The 19,800-nt window shown below is 40.4% G+C and overlaps 1 protein-coding gene across 2 annotated transcripts in view; it reads right to left on the minus strand.

Annotated features, from left to right (window-relative positions):
- Positions 1 to 1,208: 1,208 nt before the first annotated feature.
- Positions 1,209 to 19,800, minus strand: part of LOC137267564 (calmodulin-binding transcription activator 2-like) — a 45,167-nt gene continuing 26,575 nt past the window's right edge. Inside the window, exons 13-24 of one of the 2 annotated variants that reach the window (XM_067802046.1) lie at positions 17,133 to 17,227; positions 16,447 to 16,631; positions 14,958 to 15,033; positions 13,771 to 14,491; positions 13,252 to 13,386; positions 12,691 to 12,928; positions 12,182 to 12,372; positions 10,621 to 10,769; positions 10,164 to 10,342; positions 9,555 to 9,617; positions 4,798 to 4,833; positions 1,209 to 1,905 (exon numbers count right to left, since the gene is read on the minus strand). In XM_067802046.1, the coding sequence (XP_067658147.1) occupies positions 4,800 to 4,833; positions 9,555 to 9,617; positions 10,164 to 10,342; positions 10,621 to 10,769; positions 12,182 to 12,372; positions 12,691 to 12,928; positions 13,252 to 13,386; positions 13,771 to 14,491; positions 14,958 to 15,033; positions 16,447 to 16,631; positions 17,133 to 17,227 (2,066 nt within the window). In that variant the 3' untranslated portion in view covers positions 1,209 to 1,905; positions 4,798 to 4,799. The remainder of the gene's footprint in view (positions 1,906 to 4,797; positions 4,834 to 9,554; positions 9,618 to 10,163; positions 10,343 to 10,620; positions 10,770 to 12,181; positions 12,373 to 12,690; positions 12,929 to 13,251; positions 13,387 to 13,770; positions 14,492 to 14,957; positions 15,034 to 16,446; positions 16,632 to 17,132; positions 17,228 to 19,800) is intronic. The other variant, XM_067802045.1, reaches the window with a different exon arrangement.

Here is a 19,800-nt window from a genome sequence, read left to right on the forward strand (position 1 = left end):
AATCTAGCTGAGTTGTTTCAAAGGCATTTAGAAGTTGGTGGAATCAAACTGAAAATGCTTTGTGGTTCAACATCTTTATTATACAAGGTCACAACGTTTCGAGACAGTTCCTAGTCTCTTCTTCAGGTGAAGCACTCCAACTGAAGAAGAGACTAGGGACTGTCTCGAAAAATTGTGACCTTGTATGATAAAGAAGTTGAACCATAAAGCACTTTCAGTTTGGAATCTAGATGCCAGTAGTAGGAGCCTGTGTATTTAAAGAATCCTACAATTTCCCTTTTCTAGTGAGCCGTAAGTAACCTCATCCTACATCATCCATCAGATTCGAGTAATAAATTAGTACAACACAACATATGTCCTCATATTTTGGTCCTTGAGACTTGTATAATGTCTATCTGAAACTTTTTGAAATACTCTCCTGATCACGGACTAACATTCTTATGCACATGACTCAGATATGTGCTGTGTTACTGGAGTTTCAAATGCACCCATATTCACATATATACGACTTAAAGTCTCAGTTCACTGACAGTTTCATGAAATATTTCCTTCCATCAATTCTAATATACTGATAATTATCAAATTTTTCTGACATAAGAAATAATACCAAACTGGAAAATATACTTTTTATGAACAGGCGATAATTAATGTTTCTACATAACAATATTATCATATATATACTTCCATTGTCATAAGTATACATGTCAACTTGTCAAACTGCTAACATGGTCATGTAAATGCATTAGAGACATTTAGACCATATCCACTGATTCTCTGCTGAGTGAAACCAGTTGCTGTTGAAAATGTTGATGAGCCAAGTATAGGAAACAGTTAGTCCAGTGTTGAGCAGTGTCTGTGAAGTGCAGCTTAGAGAGACATTCAACACAGATGTAGAGAAGTGGTTGGGGCACCTTCGAGGAGAAGATGGGGTCACTATGAGGAGAACTCACTGCAGGATGGGCATGTCCATATTCAATCAACTGCATTTTTTCAACATAGGAAGAATAAAAGACATATTCACAGCATGGGTTCTGATAACCACAGTGTAACTGGTGTGATCTGTCACCATAGCTGCCAAATTTCTCAAATATCTATTTTCTTAAATTTCACAGTGAAGGACATCAATGCTAGACTATATAAATTGTCTACAGTAGAATCAAGACATGATTCTGAAACTCAGTTAATAATTCTATTCCTTTCTATTTCAATTTTTTTAAATACCACCTTCTTGATTTGACAGATACAACCTCCTAAATACGACTCCATACCAACTGACGGACAATGTGAGGCTAAATAAAGACCATTCCCTTATTTGTGTACAAAAAATTAGTAACATTTGTATGTAGACTGGTATATTATTTGTGACAATAAAGGATAAAATTATATATTCAAGACAGTCGGCAGCTTTTAGTGACTTATCATACCTTGAAAGTCCATAATGAGCCACTGACAAACTTGAAACAGCAAAGGGTTGAAATTGTGGGTATTTCACAGCAAGCCTATTTCCACAGCTTGTTCACAACACAGTATTTCAACGCACATACAAACAATACACACCCTTTAATATCTTGTCCCAACCAAGATTGCAGAGGCATGTCAACGCATGACATATCTCAACAACAATTTGTTCCTTGACAGTTCCTCTGGCGACCATAGCTACCTAAGCAGTTCTCTCCCTTTGAACACAGCATGAAATGGGGATTTTGGTTTAGACAGAAGTATGTCCTCCCATGAATGCCACCATGATGAACAGCCATGCCTAGGCACAGGTCCAGCAGTGAGTGGGCGTGTCTGTCCCTGATGGTGGTTCACTCATCCTCTTCCTCAGGGTAGGGGATTTCTGGCTCAGCATCGACTGGTGGGGTTCCGTCTCTGGATGTGCTGCTTTGCTCGGGGGGTGGGGAGCTGCAAGAGAGGTAGAGAATCTGTGGTTAGTGAATGAAGTCATTACTGACTAACTGAATCAGGAAGTCTCTTGGTTTAATAGGTTGCACTGCAAGATATATACACTAAAATTTATTAAAAATAGATATTTATAAATATGACAAAATAGAGAATTTATTCACGCGTCATACTTTTCTTACAAAATAGCTGATATTTCTTTATTTTTTTTCATAAATTAATATCAATTGACTAAGTAAACAATCCAATTCAGAAATTATATGCTAAACTCTTCAGAAGACCATTCAACACAGTGATCTTAGAGCTAAACAATCACAAGTGACTGAGAGAGTTTAGTTTTATGCCACACTGAGCAATATTCCAGCAATATCACGGCAGGGGACACCAGATCACAGACTGGGGAATCAAACCCAGGTCTTCAGTGTGACAAGCAAACATTTTAATCACTAGGCTACCCACAAACGTAAAGCAGTCACAGTGCTAAGATATCAGGGTGGTACAGGTAGCTGGAGAACTTCAAGTGAGTAAGGGAGTTTAGATTTATGCCATACTCAGCAATATTCCAGCTATATGACGGCGGTCTGTAAATAATCGAGTCTGGACCAGACAATCCAGTGATCAGCACTATGAGCATCAATCTACGCAATTGGGAACCGATGACGTGTGTCAACCAAGTCAGCGAGCCTCACCACCCAATCACGTTAATTGCCTCTTACGACAAGCATAGTTGCCTTTTATGGCAAGCATGGATTGCTGAAGGCTTATTCTACCCCGGGACCTTCACAGGTCGGCAACACCTGACTTCAGTGATAAACAGGTAGATCTTCAAGAGAGTCATGATAATCCTCCGAGTGAGTAATACCAACAGATTCCTATTTTCACTGTCTTTTAACACAGACATGAAATGGATACTTTAACAGTTGTAGTGTACAAAACATATTCTAAAGTTGTAGTGATTAAGCTAAAGATTTACCTATACGCAACACAAAAGAGAAGACTGAAAAAGCTCAAGGTGGTGCAGATAACGTTCATGTTACACAGTGTGACACAGGGTACATTAATTAGAGAACTTGATTTGGCACACAAGGTTACATTCAGTAATATCTGCCCTATGTCTTGTGGTAGTCTTTGAATGAGGCCATGAAAGTGATATTTGCTTATGATCGGACAGGAGACTTTGGGACTCAATATGGTAAAGTTCTCCTTCTGAACAAGCATAAATTGAATAGATTCCTTCGTCTAACATAATAACAACCATTTCCTGCAAATGTGCTGTTTGTCTGGAAGTAGACATGTTGATTCTGTGAGGCTGGTCAGTTTCTTGTTTAAAGCTGCACTCAGCAATATTCTTGCTATATAGAGGAGGACTGATGAACTACCTAAAAGCAGCACTTAACAGAAAAGATTCCTGCCTCTAACAGATGTGTAGGAAACAATTTGCATGTCATTGCATATTGGCATCTAATAGATGAATGCAATAACATGAACATGGCATTGGAAATCAGTTCAGACTCAGGGTGTAAGCATCATTCAGTCTACAACATGTAAAAGAGAATTAATTTACTAGTCATAACTCTAAGAAATTTAAGACGTAATGTTATTAGTGGATTATTGCTTTTCCACCTGGAATAAAGATGGGGAGAGAATAGTATTTGAGATTATATGATGGTATACAGTATACGTTCAACATCCTTCATAGATTTAGAGAGTGAGGAAGGATTCACACTATCACAATCAATCGAGGATCAAATAACCACTTTTGAACAAAAGAATGGGGCTTCCTATATTGTGTGGCAGTGGGGAAATAAACCCTATCTCAATGAGTGAGCGAGTATGGTATTACATCACTTTTAGCAATATTCCTGCAATATCAAAGCAGAGGACACCAGACATCAGCTGCACACATTGTGCCCATGTGGGGAACTGAACCTGTGTCTTCAGCGCGACGACTCCTTAAGTGTAAGCCAGAATCATTGATATTGTACTGACAAACCAAACATCATAATCTGATGACTGTTGATAAATCTGAGATTACAACACCCCATCAGCAGGGTTCTCCATACACTTCACCCTATATATTGGTTAAGGTCACTGGCTTAAAGGAGTACTCTGCTGAAAGATCTATTGTCCATTTTCATGCATAGTTCTATTATTGTTGTTGTTTCACTTCCATCATAAAATTCAAGTTGACAAAGTGGATTCTGAATCATCTGAATCATATTTGTGAGGAACTTGAGAAGTGTCCCTTTAAATATAAATTATTCTTCAGCTCTGCAATGCAATATTTCAGCTCTGATGATAGCACTGACAAAAGAAAGTGAGTGTGTGAGTTTAGTATAATGCTTCACTCAGAAATATTCCAGCTATATGATGACTGTCTGTAAATAACAGTGAGTGTGTGAGTTTAGTATAATGCTTCACTCAGAAATATTCAAGGTATATGATGACTGTCCGTAAATATTTTAGTCTAGACCATAAATGCAGTGATCAACAGCATCAGCATCAATCTGCGCGACTGGGTACAGATGACACATGCCAACCAAGTAAGTGAGTCTCACCACCTGATTCCAACAGTAGCCTCTTAGGACAACCATAGAATACTGAAGATTATTTTAACCCAGATCTTCACAGTTAATAAGAAAGTCTGGCCCATATAATCCAGTTACTTCAAATATGAATGCTCCATGCAGTTTATGTATGTCACCATGCTATCAGCTAAATCACCAAGCTTCTCTCCCATGTATAAAGGAGGCTCTTATGACCAGCAAAAACTGCTGGTGGTTTATCCAAAAGTATAGACATTATAAGGGAAATATTAGTACCAGGCTAAAGAGATCTAAATTAGCAGAAAGGCGTGAAACAAGCTGAGCTACATATTTTATATGCAGGATGTACCTTTATCTCATTAGCATCGATGCGATGGTTGGATCTCTGAAAGCACCAATCACAGCATGCCAGATTCACAAGACAACAAAACGATTCAGTCACATCATACAATTAAGTTCCACAAAATGCAGAGATGCCACCCACTACCTGAAGTAATTAAGAGTATTCTGGTTAAATGGGTATAAAGTCATTGCTCCATTCTCATGAAATTGAAACACTGCATATTATCAAACAAATTCACCAAAATCTGTAAACCAAAGTGAAGACTAATTGTAATGTGATATAACTTGATCATACACGTGGCAGTGTCTGAGGTGGGTAGATAACAAATAAAAATACCTGCAATGTTTTAAAGTATGCCCCTTTGAACTTGGTAAAAATTTGTGGCAAATATCATTAATCCAGCATAATGGCTGGCATCTCTGTAATGTGTTGAGACTCACGGTGCAGGTGCAACATGTAAATGTAGAAGATTCTCAATCACAAACACAGGACATTCATTTAGTCAAACACAGAACATAACAAACCATGAAAAACATGTTTCTGGCATAAGATACACATTTTCTAAAACCAAACATATCTGCATTATTTCACATTTCTCAGATAGGTTTTCAATCATCGCATTGTTGAATATTTGGAATAGACCCTCGCTAATCCTGAGAATTTTATGTGACTTGAGTCAGTTTCTCCAAACAAAGAGCTTTTTACCACTCACATTAATTCGAATCCACCAAATCTGAGAGCTGGGTAAAAAAATTACATCATCCAAATACCATTAAACCTAATAATCACACTGATGGGAATTAAAATCACCAACTGTTTCTCTCTGTCATAAATGCTAAAAGTATGAGAAAAAGTACAATCACTAGTACTTCAATGACCAACTGTAAACAAGTGACATCAAAAGATGACTTATCCCCCCACATATTAGAAAGGACAAATCATCTGAGAGTGACTAGATGTTTTCTTAAAGAAATCATGAAAATTATAAATGCCATATATCTGTAAACAGCAAAAGGCACCACTTAAAGATCTGTCTCATATATCTGCCAAGACCTGTTGAAAGATATCAAATGGTTTTCAAGTTCTGCTCTAGCAATGAAGCCCATCCCTCCCTTTTGAGACCAAGACCAAATTGTTTCCATGGAAACTCAGAAAATGATAAATCACCAAAATCTGTAAATAGCAAAAGGCACCACTTTGAGGTCTGCATCACATGTCTGCCAAGTTTTGCTGAAAGATATTAGAGAGTTTGAGTTGTGCTCTGGAAACAAAGCCCTTCCCTGCCTTTAAAAATTAACTCCGAAACATTTCCATGGAAACAGGGAAAAATCTAGTCTGTCGTACAGACCCTGAAGTATATATATCCAAGAAAGCCCACACAAGTCTAGAAAATGTGGCAAGTCTAGATTTCCTGAAAATGAAGAAACCTATCCCTCCCTTTTGAGACGAAGTCCAAATCATTTCCATGGAAACCGAGAAAACTGACACAAGTCATCAGAAGATGACATATTCTCAGCAATCACCCCCCCCCCCCCCCCATATTCCTTGATGTTTTTTTAGACTAGGTTTGAATGGTTTCCATGGAAATCATGAAAAATATAAATGCCACATATCTGTAAACAGCAAAAGGCAATACTTCAAGATCTGCCTTATATATCTGCCAAGATCTGTTGAAAGATATCAAATGGTTTTCGAGTTGTGCTCCGGAAACAAAGCCAATCCCTTTATTTTGAGACTAAGTCAGAAACATTTCCATGAAAACCGAGAAAATAATAAATCACAAAAACCTGTACATAGCAAAAGGCACCACTTTAGGTTCTGACTGATATATCCACCAAGTTTTGCAGAAAAATATAGAACGGTTTTGAGTTCTGCTCCGGAAACAAAGCCCATCCCTCTATTTTGAGACTAAGTCCGAAACGTGTTCATAGAACCCGAGAAAATAATAAATCACAAAAACCTGTAAATAGCAAAAGGCACCACTTTGGGGTCTGCCACACATATCTACCAGGTTTTACTGACAGATATTACAAAGTTTTTGACTTCTGTTCCAGAAATAAAACACACCTCTCACTTTTAGTGGAAAAGTCCGAAATGTTTCCATGGGTGAGTGAGTGAGTTTAGTTTCACGCCACACTCAGCAATATTCCAGCTATATGGCGGCGGTCTGTAAATACGCGAGTCTGGACAAGACAATCCAGTGATCAACAACATGAGCATCAATCTGCACAATTGGAAACCGATGACATGTTGACGTCAACCAAGTCAGCGAGCCTCACCACCGGATCCTGTCAGTTGCCTCTTACGACAAGCATAGTCGCCCCTTATGGCAAGCATGGGTTGCTAAAGGCCTATTCTACCCCAGGACCTTCACTGGTCACATTTCCATGGAAACCGAGAAAACAATAAATCACAAAAACCTGTACATAGCAAAAGGCACCATTTTGGGGTCTGCCACACACATCTACCAAATCTTGCAGAAAATTTTTTTGAGTTACGCTTTGGAAACAATGCCCATCCCTCCTACTTGATTAGACCAAAACATTTCATGGAAAACAAAAATATAAAAAATAAAATCTGTATATAGCAAAAGGCACAACCATAGGTTCCATTTATTATATGTACTAATTTGGGTGTAAAAATATTGAACGTTTTTTTAATTATGCTCTGGAAACAAAATGATTACAGATGGATGGATGGACAAATGAAGGGTTAACTATATCCCCGGGGAGATAAAAATGTTTGATATGATGTCATCATGAAGAGAAATGTACATGCTAGAAACCCAACTTCCTCTGCCAAAAATGCCTGTTGTGATATTTCAATATTTCCGGAACATGGTCAAAACATGGCAAAAATATAGCAAATATCAACCAGAACATATAGAACATATATGTTCAATCTATACCAAATTTCTTTACATTTAAAAAAATAAAAAAATGGCAGCATGAAAGACAAGGTTGACAACACAGCTATATTGAAAATTGGAGTTAAAATACTTTTGAACAAATTGGAATTCATCACTGGCAAGTGAGTCATGGTAAAAAATGTCCTAGGCTAAAAATTGTGAATTTCTTTAATAATTATTACATCCAACTCAAATAAAACTTCAGTTGCATTTGAGGTCTAACTATACATTTAAGTCTATTTTCACCACTGAACCAAGGTTTGAAGAAATAAAATAAAACATAAAATATCCCACTGATTTGGTAATATGCCATTCAAAACAATGATCCGAGCAATCATTAATTTTGCAATGGCTTAATGCTCCAGAAATGCTTAAACTATGCAATAGACTAACATGTAGATATTCATGGCATGGTATGCACCAAAAATAAGGACAGGAAATTAAAGAGCACAATACTGTTCACAAAACCACATCAAACAACTCGTGAAATGCACACCAGCCAGAACTAGCAGGCATCATTTAATGACATCTAGGCACACCTGTTACCTACCCTAATTGCATGCACAAGCTGCCATATATCTCTGTTAGCATGAAGTGAAGGAAACAGATACATTGTAAAACATGGTTAACTCAAACATGTGTTACAGCTTCAGATTTCAATGGGTCATAATCACTGGACGCCAGATATAAATTCATTGTTCGCAACAGCAAGATCATAATTATCAAAATATACAAAAAAGCACATTGTAAGGAAACAAGTTGTGGTAAGCAAGTTGTTTGGTTGGTTTAACGTCATATTCAGCAATATTAAAGCTGAATGGTGGCGATCTGTACATAACTGAGTGATCAACAGCATGAGCATTGATCTGCACATTTGGGATATGATGCTAGTTGTCAACTTAGTCAGGGAACCTGACCATGTGATGACTTTAAGCATTTATGTGCACATACTTGTGATATTTCAATAAGCTCAGACTCTTATTCAGACCAGGGTGCCTATGAACAAAACAATCTTGCTTTAAGTTGACTGCACCTTCCATACCTTAACAAAGACTTAGTGCCAAGATTGTTTCATACAACGGCACCCGGGGTACCCTTTCACAAAGAATGGGAGTCAAAGTTAACATTAGTTAATGTTGTTTCATGAAAGGAGGTCCTGATCACTATATCATCAATAAAACTGATCTGTAACTTGCAAGGACAGTCTGTATGAAGATCTGTGGTCACCACCATACTGGTGTTGTAGGATAGTAGAAGGCAGATTTTTATGAGACTGATTTATACACTGTATCTCCGTAATCAACGGCCTTTCTGCAATAATGATTACTACAATTACTACAATACTGAATTTGTAACTTCAAATTGTGTCCCACCAAGCCTACAAATAAACATTAACCTGGGTCTGTGAACATACATTTTGTGCCTACTTATACATTATAAAAGACAAAACAAAAACTTAATGATATATATGATTTCAATTATCTTAAAAAAATAAGTCAATTACCCCTAAATGTGCAGGCCCTTCAAAAAAATAATACCAAAATTGGCTGTCCATATTTTCCTTTGTACATGACATATTTTACTTAAAACAGCAGGGTAGCAGATATGATTGCAAGGTGTATTTCATAAAAAAAAGTCTATCTTTAATTCACATATGAAAACAGTTTGTACACTACTGCTTGAACATTGAAATTAATTTTGACCTATTATGTTGTCTTAATAAGCATCCCGGTCTCCATTACCAAATCACCCACAGCACTAATAACAGCAAATACATTAAGCTCAGGGGATATGTTACGTTGGTAAAGGGTCCACTCCATTCTGATGACTAAAAGGGGCTATGCAATCTACATACCTATCTGCTGCATCAGCAGACAGCTGTCGACCCTCCTTCTCTGTCTTCCTCTGATAGTGAGACCTGAAACAACACACCATCATTATTGCTGATGCAGCAATATACACTCCCTAACCAAGGTAATGACAGTCACACACAACCCAGTCAATTCTTCTCTGTTCAGAGTTTTACTAAATGGTAATGGTAACTGGTTTTTTATTCAATATCAATTCATAATTATTCAGGACAGGGAGTTGTGATGAATGTTTCTTGTAGTATTCCAGTTACATTGTGATAAGTCCGCATACTGGGGAAATTCATGCTGACTAGTTTTATTACATCGACATCATAGCAGGGGACACCATAAATGGACTTCACACATTGTACCCACGTGGCAATTCAAACCTGGGTGTGACAAGCCATTGCATTAACCACTCGGCTACCCCACTGCCCCTTCAGACTATGTTGAAACCCACAAGCTTCTGGTTGGTGCTGACAGAAAGAGGATCCTATATGATTCTGGCTTGTGATTCAAGGCCTTGAACAGCAGATCCTGGCTCTGTGAAAAAACACAACTGTTCACAGGAAACCTTAGATCAATAGGACTTCTTGCTAGCAGTAAAGACACACCTGTATCTCTGCTGGATGATGACAGACTGGTTGCGACCCTTCTTCAGTCTCTCCGGGCCTTGTCGCTGCAGGCCAGCCGCAGGATCTCGGTTCTTTTTGAGACGTTTCTGTGCGTAATAACTTCTGAACTGATTCTGGATCAACACTGCTGCCTGGGTCATCTTCTTGAAGTATGCGTACTGAAATATACAGTAAAAAGAGTGGTTATGTCGGTGGGTGAACAATAGGGTGTGTGCATGTGAGTGAGTGGGTGTGTGCATGTGAGTTAGTGGGTGTGTGCATGTGAGTTAGTGGGTGGGCCAGGGTGTGTATATGTGTTCATGTGCGTGTATGTACAAGTGGGTAGTTTATAACAGTATCTGGTATTGCTCCTAATGCAAGAGTGTTAACTACCTTGACTACAGCTGACAAATTCATCAGTGCAAAGTGATACATTGTGCCAGGAGTTAGACAGTACCTGTTTGTATCGCCTATAGTAGCTCTGGATCAAGATGGCGGCTTCTATCTCCTTCTGACGCTGCTGCTGCAGTTGTTGTTTATCCCGATACAGTCGGTATGCATTCTGGATCACCTTGGCAGCCTCGTATAGCTTCCTTTGTTCCTGATCTGAAAAGAGAGGATGCATGCAAAGTGGTTCAAGAAGAACTTAGCAATGCAGTAGCTTTAACTCCAACTTCATCAGAGCAACTTTTTGAGAACCATCAGGGTACATCACAACATTCCAATACTCATTTATTACGTCTTCCTAGCAAACACAGGATGCTGCTGACACACACTGCCCTGGAATTTCCACAGACAAAAACATAGGTGGCAGAGCCCTCTGATGAATCTACACATCAATACAAACATGGGGAACAGTGTTGTACCCTTAGTTGGAATCTCCATGGAGATACACACATGAGGGACAGTGTTGGACCGAGCCTTCGAATCTCCATGAGATACAGACATGGGGGACAGTGTTGGATCCTTCCTTGACCTACCCTTCCTCAGACTCTATGGAGACACAAACATGAGGGACAGTGTTGGACCCTTCCTTAGAATCTCCATGAGACACAAACATGAGGGACAGTGTTGGATCCTTCCTTAGAATCTCCATGAGACACAAACATGAGGGACAGTGTTGGATCCTTCCTTAGAATCTCCATGAGATACACAAATGAGGGACAGTGTTGGATCCTTCCTTAGAATCTCCATGAGATACAGACATGGGGGACAGTGTTGGACCCTTCCTTAGAATCTCCATGAGATACAGACATGGGGGACAGTGTTGATCCTTCCTTAGAATCTCCATGAGATACACATATGAGGGACAGTGTTGGATTCTTCCTTAGAATCTCCATGAGATACAGACATGGGGGAAAGTGTTGGATACTTCCTCAGAATCTCCATGAGATACAGACATGGGGGACAGTGTTGGATCCTTCCTTAGAATCTCCATGAGATACACACATGAGGGACAGTGTTGGACCCTTCCTTAGAATCTCCATGAAATACAGACATGGGGGACAGTGTTGGACCCTTCCTTAGAATCTCCATGAGATACAGACATGGGGGACAGTGTTGGATCCTTCCTTGACCTACCCTTCCTCAGACTCTATGGAGACACAAACATGAGGGACAGTGATGGACCCTTCCTTAGAATCTCCATGAGATACAGACTTGGGGGACAGTGTTGGATCCTTCCTTGACCTACCCTTCCTCAGACTCTATGGAGACACAAACATGAGGGACAGTGATGGACCCTTCCTTAGAATCTCCATGAGATACAGACATGGGGGACAGTGTTGGATCCTTCCTTGACCTACCCTTCCTCAGACTCTATGGAGACACAAACATGAGGGACAGTGATGGACCCTTCCTTAGAATCTCCATGAGATACAGACATGGGGGACAGTGTTGGACCCTTCCTTAGAATCTCCATGAGATACAGACATGGGGGACAGTGTTGGACCCTTCCTCAGACTCTATGGAGACACAAACATGGGGGAGGAACATCTGGCAACTGCAGAAACACAAACCTGATAGTGTGAGTTGTGAAAAGTCCTTCTCCATGTACGTGGCAGGCGCGTTGAAGTACTCAGTGAAGTCAGCAGTAGTTGGGGGAGGGGAGTCTAGGGTGAAGCTGTAGGAACTGTAGGGGCTGTAAGGGCTAGGCAAACATGTGGAGTCTGGGCTCAGGGAGGAGGCAGGTGTGCCTAGATCTGTGTACCTGTAACACATAAACATACACAGATATTGGAGAGGGAGCTTTATCTTGGTTCATTCAAGCAAGATCAAATCTGTGTGTCAGGAATGAGTTTCATTCATTTTGGCATAATATATCAAGTCAGTGCATCTGGCATACCAAAATATTCACAAAGTCAAAGTTGAAAAAGTGATTTGGCATTACAGAAGTAACAATTTAGTCAATATATCTGTCATGTGACTTCCTTCCCCTTTAGCATCATTAAAGCTCATACATCTGCTATACAAAAAATCCCTAAAGTGACAAGAATTTAAACAGACCGGCAAATATTGAACCCCCTACCTGTATTCATCAAAGGCCAGACTATCAGTCATGGGTGTTGAGATTCCAGAATCATCCCCAAATGATGAGGTTGGAGGGGAGCCTTGAGACGGGGCCGAGCTGTACGACTCGCTCCTCGCTCGACTGCTCACCCCACCCTCCTCCTCCTTGGCTGGAGACAGCTTGATACGTTCTGGCATGGCTGCGATGATTTGGTTGGCAAGGGTAACCATTTGGTTCTTGCCTTCATGATCACCACCTGGAATAATTTGGTACAATACATGAGGTTTTTGTGCTCATGTGTTCTTTTAAACACAGAAATTTGCAGGAATTCCAGTACGACTTACATTGTGAGAAATATTCCATGACATGTTTTCCAGCTACATTACAGAATGCCATTTTTATCTAGGAGGGAACTTAAAGTGATATAGGTCATTGCCATTCACAGCATTCTGGCACCCTACAAGCATAATTAGACGTAAACCATACAAAGTAAATCTAATTCTTCCTTCAATGTATAACATTCTCCCACTTAAAAGAGGTTCATAACTTCATTAAAACAGTGTGTATGTGTAGACTTACCTTCACCAGATGCTGCAGCAGCGGCGGCGGCGGCAGCAGCAGCTGCAACAGCTGCTTTGTGTTCTGCCTCCTCGTCAGATGAGATCTTTTCCACATCAATGAAAGGGCTGTCACTCCGCACAGATGACACCTCATCTACAGATATATATGGTGTACATACATATATGAATAATTAACAAGTTTTTCAGTTTACATGCTTCCACAGTTTTTCTAACATACCAATAATCTTTTATTAATACTATAAGTATCACTGATCATCACTAGTACCATAATTGCAGATTTAAATTATGCCTATATATATCATGACTGCATAGATCAATATTCATTATGTCAATGAATCAATGTTCATGATCACTTGATTGTATGGTCCAGACAGACCACTGCCATATATATAGCTTGAATATCACTGGAGAGGCATTTAACAACAAACAAAACCAGAAAAAAATCCCTAAGTAACCTTCAAGGTGATTACTATCAGAGTAGTTTTGTATTGTCTCCTATTGTTCCTTTTCCACTGACCTGTATCCATCTGCATGAGGAGACCATCCGTCTCTTTCCCAGACTCTGTCGCTATGGTGTTGAGCAAAGACTCGGTCTGCATGAGAATATCTGGCGATGCCAGATCACGTTGAGCAACTGGTAACAAGGCAGAGTCCGTCACTGCACTGATTGGATGATCACCAACCAATGACAGATGGGGCTCAGAATTGGCCTCCCGAATAGGCTTCTGAAAAGCATCATGCTGGGGCGAAGTCTGGTCGTTTGTTGCCCCACTCGGCAATATATCCACTGAATAGCGTTTACTAAGCTGGCGATGACATGTACCAATGACTTGTTCACTGAGTCGCCTAACGAGCTTGGAATCCCCTGGGTAGGGAGGGGGTGGAGGTATGTCGATGTGAAGATTTTCCTGCTTGTCATCACAAATGTTTTTGTGAGAACTGGGGAAGATATGGCAAGGAGTTGGTGACATGTCACAGGCTGTGATAGAGTCCGAAGTTGAAAAAGAAGAAGTTGCACCAGCAAATGATCCTGTGGAAGTGCAAGGGGGAAATGAAGGCGGGGCTTGGAGACGAGCTTGCTCTAACTGCTCGATTTGATTGGCAAGGTTGTGATGTCCCTTGCTTCGAGCAACAGTGAGTGGGAGACTTCCATCCTTATTACAGATGCTGAGTGGCCCCGTGTTGATATGATACAGTGTCAAAGAAGCATCAATATTTCCTCTTGCACATGCCCACATCTGAAATATACCAGTGCAAAGGTAAGAGAAGTGTTTCAGGCCACTGTTTTCAGCAATGCTCATATTTCATGAAAGGCTTATTATTTAAGCAATTTAAAAGGTAAGTTGAAAAAGATTTCTGTAGAAAATGTAAAAGATCTACAATAAGATGATAACCCAAACAGACATTTCAGGGTATTATATTCAAAACTGTGCCCTGGAAGGCAAATTTGGACCAATAGCTGCTCTAATCAAATGGGGTCTTAATTATGGCTTCCTCTTCACTGGTCCGGTTATTAGTGCAAGATCCATCACCTCCAACATGGTGTCACATTAGTTGCAACCATAGTAACATGAACATGGACATTTGGAATTCTCATTTGGGAATTGTCCCAGCTACTGTGGACTACGGCAGTAATATCAGTCTGGACATAGATGCAGATAAATAGACATGATCAGGATAATGCTACACTAATAAGCTCCTCACCAAGGGTGTACAGGCATGATTGTCCACACTGTGAGCATCAACTTCATATTCTAAAACTAAATTAGAGATGTCAGATCTGTCAAAGAAAGAGAAAGCAACATTATAAATATATCTGTTTGGGGATCAGATTAAGAATGGATCCATCCATCCTATTATCCATTCACAACCAAGCCATCAACCATCTACAGTGTTCACGATGGTGTTTCAGAGTAACATGACATTGGGTCCTGTAAGTTTCAGATGTCTGTCTGACCCACTGATAATTCACAGGACCCACAGAATAAAGTTAAACAAACATTTCAGATTTGAGATTTCTTATAATTGAAACTGAAATTATGAACATTATATAATAACAAACATAAGATTTCCAAACAGCAAACAAGTGTCACATGCCGCAAAAAACACCTTCACACGAAGACATTGTGAAATATTCAGTCAGACATTGGGGCTGACGGCTTGGAGATTTCTATCTGACCACTGGTGAATCTGCCAGATTTGTCAGAGGGTCAGATGCTCTTCATGAACACTGCATTTATCTATCCAAGCATCCATTAAAAAACCAACCAACCAATCATCCATCCATCCATCCATCAATACAACCATGCCATCATCCATCCAACATCCATTAAACCAACCAACCAACCATCCATCCATCACACCTATCATCCATTCACCCACCTCATCATCCATCCATCAATCCTATCATCCATCCACCCACTTCATTATCCATCCATCAATCCTATCATCCATTCATCAATCCTATCATCCATCAATCCACCTCATCATCCATCCATCAATCCTATCAGCCATCCACATACTTCTCACCATCCATCCATTAATCCTATCATCCATTCATCAATCCTTTCATCCATCCACCCACCTCATCTTCTATTAACCCACCTCATTATCCATCCATCAATCCTATCATCCATCCACCCACCCCATCATACATCCCATCATCTATTCACACCATCATCCATCCACCCACCCACTTCATCATCAATCAACCCACCCCATCATCCATCCATTCATCCATATATACATACATCATCCCACCCATCAATCCCATCATCCCTCCACCCTATCATGTTGCTCATAAGATGAAAAACTACTTTGTTTCATCAAGACATAATTATTTAAAGGCCACAATGATAGAGCCTGAAAATTGTTGACAGATGCATAAAACCCAAAGAACCATGTGGGGACATATACAACAGCTATGTCCTCACTCTATCATGGCAGGCTTACGAGTTGCTAGTAGCAACAACCTGTATCCAAGGTTATGGTAACATCAGTCAGACACTGTTAACCACTAAATCTTCAAGTTGTCTCTTAAAAGATAGGGAAATTACAAAGAACTGATCTTAAATACATGCTATGTTATATTTAATTTGAATCTTTAGTCTCAGTATTTGAAATGAACACAAAAGTTAATGGAACCTGAGTTAAGGCTACTGGAGTCAAGGACTTCAAGGACACCAGTACTCACCTCCACCTAACAAGTGAGCTGATGAGTTTGGCATAACCAAGGGCCGCCGCAAGATGTAGTAACGTCAATCCACCATGGCCAGCCTTAGGATAGGTTTCCAGTTTCTGCCATGGTCGACCAGCTAGGTGATCCACGTACTGCACAAGGCGACACTCAGTGTTCTCATGGTCATCGTTCAGGTCATGCTGGAACAGTGATCAACAAACAACATTATAACACTCATCAAAGTCTAAGACAGATTCTGATTGTGTGTTGACTTGTTCAGTTCAGCTCACCTGCTTCTTAAGGAAAGTTCATCTATTTCTCAAAGAAGGTTAAGCTGATTGTCAAGGAAAGCTCACCTCCTTATCAAGGAATCTCACTTGTTTCTCAAAGTAGGCTAATCTGATTGTCAAGGAAAGCTCACCTCCTTATCAAGGAAAGCTAACTAATCTGATTGTCAAGGAAAGCCCATCTGTATCTCAGGGAAAGCTTCAATGCCTGTCAAGGAAAGTTCACTTGTTTCTCAAAGAAGGCTAAGCTGATGGTCAAGGAAAACTCACCTGCTTCTCAATGAAGGAAAGCTCATCTGCATGGCCTGTCAAGGACAACACCCTGTTTGTCAAGGCAGGCTCATCGGCTTCTAAAGGAAGGAAAACTGACCTGTTTGTCAAGGAAAACTTATGTGTGTGTCAAGGAAAACTCACCTGTTTGTCAAGGAAGGCTGTGTTCTTGTCAGCCGGCATGAGCCTCTTCTCCAGCTGCTCTAACCTCTCCACCAGCAGTAGTTTCAACTCCGTCGCTGAAAGAAAACCACTGCCTGCATTAACACACATCCGCAAACACACAGTTTACACACATCAACATATATACATCTGCATAAACAATAAACCCATCTATATACACATATCTACATACATGTATACAGTTGTCCCTCACAATAACGCAGGTCTCAGGGTCCATGGACAACCCCCTGCGTTACTAGACACCTGCGTTATTGCTCACATGAATATAGGTCGAGTGAAAGACCCAGCAACAAGAGCATATATATACATTGCATTTGGTACACGTGTGCGTGTGTATATACAAAATGTACAGTATCTGCATCTGTGAATGGTTACGAAACTAGTGTGTGACGGAGAAAATAAAACTTACAAAAGTTTTTCTATGTTTTCATTTGGTAAAACCAATCTTTAATATGCAAATCTGCTAATGTGGTATGATATGGTCAGTAGTTTTACCTGGCACTGTCAAACTGGCGCTGTCAAACTGGCGCTGTCATTTTTTTCCAAATAGAGGGAAATTTCAGATTGCGCGGTAGACTTTCTTCCATAATGTAACAGTATACATGATTGTTACTAATCGTTCAGATATTAAAATGTATGGGAGTTAGAAGTGACTTCCTTCTTTTCAGATGCCGATGTCAACTCACCTTCTCGAACACATGGAGAGGCAGTGGCATGCGAGCAGTTTAGCCAATCAAATATATTGTATCATTTTGTTGAGAAAGGCAGTGATTGGATAATCACCTTAAATCCGGAGAATGTCCACAGTGTGACAAGATGGAAGAGAAAACATGAAATGAACTTTAACGAACACTACGTTTATTTGATGGCATGATAAAAATACGAATACTGATCAAAGTATGTGTACTTTTGTATATTTACATGTATTTACAGGTTCATAGTCCTGCACTTACCAATGCAGAAAGTCAAGTGTTCAATTAAGTTTGACATTTTGCACAGTATTATTACACTCCAGTTGACGCTGAGTATGCATCCGCCATGTTGTTACTCCAATGACAACACGAGGCATGTTTGATGTTCAAATTAGTTTTGACAGTTCAAAGGGCTGATCTCATTAATTTACTCAAGCAACAGATAATCCAGCAACAGCTACGTGAGGTAGATGTTTATTTAACAATAAAGGATTAATTTACGACCTCAATTAGATATGGAGAACACGCCGAGACATATTACTAGGTCATTGCTTTGCTCTCATTGTGCAATGTGTATGAGACATGAACTTTTGGGAGCCACGGATTACCCAACTGTTTAACCAAATCCGCGATATCGCAAAGCGCGTTATTGCAAGGGAAAATTAATTCAGGCTGAGAAAATGCACATTGTCTTATGCTTCAGCAAACATTCAAGCAATAATAATGAAACTTGGGAATTATTAAAATCTAAATATTTTAGATATTTAAATACTTACCTTACCATAGGTCTTATGCATATTACCTCAAGCTTCGCTAGAAGAGATCAGACAGTCGTTGATTCGCCATTCCCTAGATGGCTACCTCATGTAATCTACGAATGTAGTCACGGAAGTGACGTGATCTCCCCACTCGCGCAAGCGCGAACAATCCAAAAATCACTTTTACTGGCAACAGGAAGGTCCGAAGAGTCCAGAGTGGGGAGGAGCATCCAGCGTTGGGAGGGAGTCACCGCCCTATGGTAAGGTAAGTATTTAAATATCTAAAATATTTAGATTTTAATAAATTTTTAACTTACCTTACCATAGGTCTTATGCATATGGCTTCGACAGATGGATGGTGGTATGGACTCCGGAGGACCATCCCTCAGCAACCAGTGCACATGCATTAGGAGAACCTGAGAGACCAATGCCAACAGTCACAGGACAAACCTGGAAGCAGGACAAAGAGTAACCCAAGGGAACTCCAAAGAAAAACCGACGCACCCTGAGGGTGAGGTTAATCTTAAGACCAACGGTAAGTAACAGTGTTATTACCTAATGGGCGGACGTCCGGGTAAGTTGCTGGGCAACCACCAACGGACTGAAAGACTGTAGTCCCTCCATGTCCTCAACTGCCAAGTCCCTCAGGTAGTTGGAAGCGAAGGCAGTAGACGACGACTTCCAAAAGCAGCCTTCCATAGTTTGTGGCACTGTGCAATTTCTATGGAGGGCCATGGTAGATGCCAGCGCTCTGATCTCGTGTGGGCTGTCCGCCACCGGATGAGGTAGACGCTTGGCATCAAAAGCCGCCAGGATCGTAGATCGAAGCCATAAGGCGACTGTGTTCCTGTTCACCTCCCCTTTGCAGGTAGTCGAAAGCGGGATGAACAGTCTTTTAGGGGAACGTCTCTTAGAAGCAAACTTCCGGATGTAACATCTGAGGGCTCTAACGAGACACAGCAGCTCCTCCTCCAAGTCATGTTGTCCCAAGACTGCAGATGACAGAGGAATGGAGAACAGCCTGTCTGGCTGTCCAGGGAGCTGATTCTTGGCCACAAAATCTCACAGGAGACCCAAGTGGGCTGGTCCATGCCTCGACTGATCCAAGCGAACCTGCGTGACGTCCAGGGCATGAATTTCACTAGCTCTATCTGCAGTAGCTAACGCTAGAATGAAGAC

The sequence above is a fragment of the Haliotis asinina genome, chromosome 16 (assembly GCF_037392515.1).
Source record: "Haliotis asinina isolate JCU_RB_2024 chromosome 16, JCU_Hal_asi_v2, whole genome shotgun sequence".
In the NCBI taxonomy this organism is placed as follows: domain Eukaryota; kingdom Metazoa; phylum Mollusca; class Gastropoda; order Lepetellida; family Haliotidae; genus Haliotis; species Haliotis asinina.